Raw genomic sequence first — 2,699 nt, 5'->3', positions numbered from 1 at the left:
CCACGCGTGGGTGCTATTGAAGCTCTATTAATGCTGAGCTGTCCCTCCAGCCCTATGAGGAGCAGTTCTCTAAAAATTGACTCACAAATTAGATTTGCATTTAACGCATAAGATTTAGGAAGCTGGAAAGATGCCTCTGCTGTAAAGAGCACATACTACTTACTCTTGGAGAGAATGCACATGCTCACAACCGTCTGTACCTCTAGTTCCACCCTAGGTTTCTGGCACCTTCTTCTGACTTCCGAAGTCATCAAGCACACACATGGTGCAGACATACAAGCAGAAAAAAACAAATATTCACAAAATAAGCATAAATATAGAAATCTTTAAAATAAACTAAAAAATTTAGGGCTATGTACACAGATTTAAAAATTTTTATTTTTCTATTTAAGTGCATGAGTCTTCTGTCTGCATGTATGTATGTACACCACATGCATGCCTGCCTGCTGATTCAGAAGAGAGCATTGGATACCCTGGAACTGAGCTATGGATGGTTACGAGCCACGATGTGGGTGTAGGGACCCTAACCTGGATCCCCTGCAAGAGCAGCAAATGCTATTAACTTCGAGACCACCTCTCCATCCCCAGTTTTTAAAAATCTCAGAAAAATTACGTTTTTTTTCCTCAGGCAGTAAAAGAGACACTCATTTTACCATTGAGGACCTGAAGTCCCTAGGTTATCATGTCTGTGACACTATTCTGGATTTCTGTGATCCTGACCAGACCAAGGTAAAGACAGAGTTTCAAACAGTGTACTATCAGTTCTCTGCTGGACTTCCATGGGTCCAGAATCAGCTCAGGGGAACTTCGTCACCCTCTTAATATGTTTTATAATTTATTTTTATTTTATGTACATTGGTGTGAGGGTGTCAGATCCCCTGGAAATGGAGTTACAGACAGTTGTGAACTGCCATGTGGTTGTTGGGAATTGAACCCGGGTTCTCTAGAAGAGCAGCCAGTGCTCCTAACCACTAAACCATCTCTCCAGCCCCCCCTTTTTTTGAGACAGAGTTTCTCTGTAGCTTTAGAGCCTGTCTTGGAACTAGCTCTTGTAACCCAGGCTGGCCTCGAACTCACAAAAATCCACCTGCCTCTGCCTCCTGAGTGCTGGGGATTAAAGGCGTGCGCCACCATTGCCCAGCTCTCCAGCCCTTCTTAATATTCTTTTTATCTGATGTTTTCATTACCAGAGGAAATAGAACCCCTATCCTGCAAGCTGTCAACAAGCGGTGATACTTCACAATCCTCCTAGAAGGAAGAAACTATCCTTTGGTTCCCTCTCCATAAATGACGGGTTTGCTATAGCAGCACCTTGTCTTCTCTTTCAGAACAACGGCATACACAGAGTGCTCACTAATCCTGCCTTGTGCACTAGGAGATGCCCCTCTGGAGCCTGCCTAGGACTAGGCCTCAGTTGCTGCTTTTTTCTGTTTCATCTTTTTATCCTTCCCCTCCACTGCAAGTGTTCTCAAGCTTGCCTCTGTCCAAAAGCTGAAGGTTTCTTTGGCCTTGTTCTTCTGATGGCTATTTTTGATTAACTCATTCATCTTGGGAGGAGCGTATACCCATCGTCCCTAACACATTTCTCGTGTCCCCATATAAGCACTACTCAGATGCAATGCTTAGTCAAGAATTAAAAGGTCTGTTTGGTGCTTTGATGCAGGAGCACAAGGCCTTCTCGCTCCCGTGACCCAAGCACTCTACTCCCGACCTACAACTTTATCCAAACCATCCTTGCCTTAGGCCAAAGTTAGAACAACGCCATTCTAACTCCTCAGCAAAACAGGTGAAACAATTGCAGAAGTGAACTATAAGCAGGGAAGTAGCTAAGGCAGTGCTCGCTGATCCGCCGCTTTAAAAAGCGTATTTGTATAGCCCAGGTCTAGTATCCATTACTATGTCTTTAATAGAAGGAGTTACAGTTTGCCCTATCAATAAATCACCTTTCAGCACACCCTCCAAACCACTCATGACTAGCATGTAAAATGTTTCCCTCTGCTGCAGTACACTCAGTGTCTACAAGAGCTTAAGGAGCTCTTACAACAGGAAATCCACAAGAAGTTCAATAACTCTGGACAAGAGATGGACTTAGAAGGAAGCTGGAGTGACTTTCCTTTGTCCGACATCGAATCCAGGTAACAAATTTCATTTCTAAGGAAATCCGGGCTTGATAATACATCCTTGATCTCAGTATTTGGGAGACAGAAGCAGGGGAATTGGGAATTTAAGGAAGGCTTGGATCACATTTACATCACACCTGTCCTCTTATTCATTTGTTTGTTTATCTATCTACCCATCTATCTTTTTATTTTGAGACAAGTTTTTACTGTATTGCTTGGGTGACCTGCATCTCACAGAGATCTGCCTACCTCTGTTAGAATAAAACATGTCCGTGTCCTGAGACATTCCTTCACCTTCAGAATTCTGGAGGAAGATGTAAGCAGATCTCTGTAGTAAGTCCCAGGAGAGCCAGGGCTACATGGAGAGACATTATGTCTATTACTACAACAACACATGTGAGCAGCACCACCCAGAAAAGGAAGTTCTTAATTGTGCTTATGGTTTCAGAGGGATGGAGTCCATGATGACAGAGCGAAGGTGCATGGCAGGAACAGCTGAGAGCTCACATCTTTTTTTGTTTTTGTTTTTTCGAGACAGGGTTTCTCTGTGGTTTTGGAGCCTGTCCTGGAACTAGCTCT

At 43.6% G+C, this 2,699-nt stretch overlaps 1 protein-coding gene across 1 annotated transcript in view; it reads left to right on the top strand.

Moving 5' to 3' along the window:
* Positions 1-2,699, top strand: part of Agbl2 (ATP/GTP binding protein like 2) — a 54,842-nt gene that overhangs the window by 39,172 nt on the left and 12,971 nt on the right. Inside the window, exons 13-14 of the mRNA XM_013352613.2 lie at positions 629-729; positions 2,005-2,135. Of these exons, the coding sequence (XP_013208067.1) occupies positions 629-729; positions 2,005-2,135 (232 nt within the window). The remainder of the gene's footprint in view (positions 1-628; positions 730-2,004; positions 2,136-2,699) is intronic.

The sequence above is a fragment of the Microtus ochrogaster genome (assembly GCF_000317375.1).
Source record: "Microtus ochrogaster isolate Prairie Vole_2 chromosome 14 unlocalized genomic scaffold, MicOch1.0 chr14_random_1, whole genome shotgun sequence".
NCBI lineage: Eukaryota > Metazoa > Chordata > Mammalia > Rodentia > Cricetidae > Microtus > Microtus ochrogaster.
Note: the sequence above shows the minus strand (reverse complement) of the source record. Positions and strands in the feature narration are given on the sequence as shown.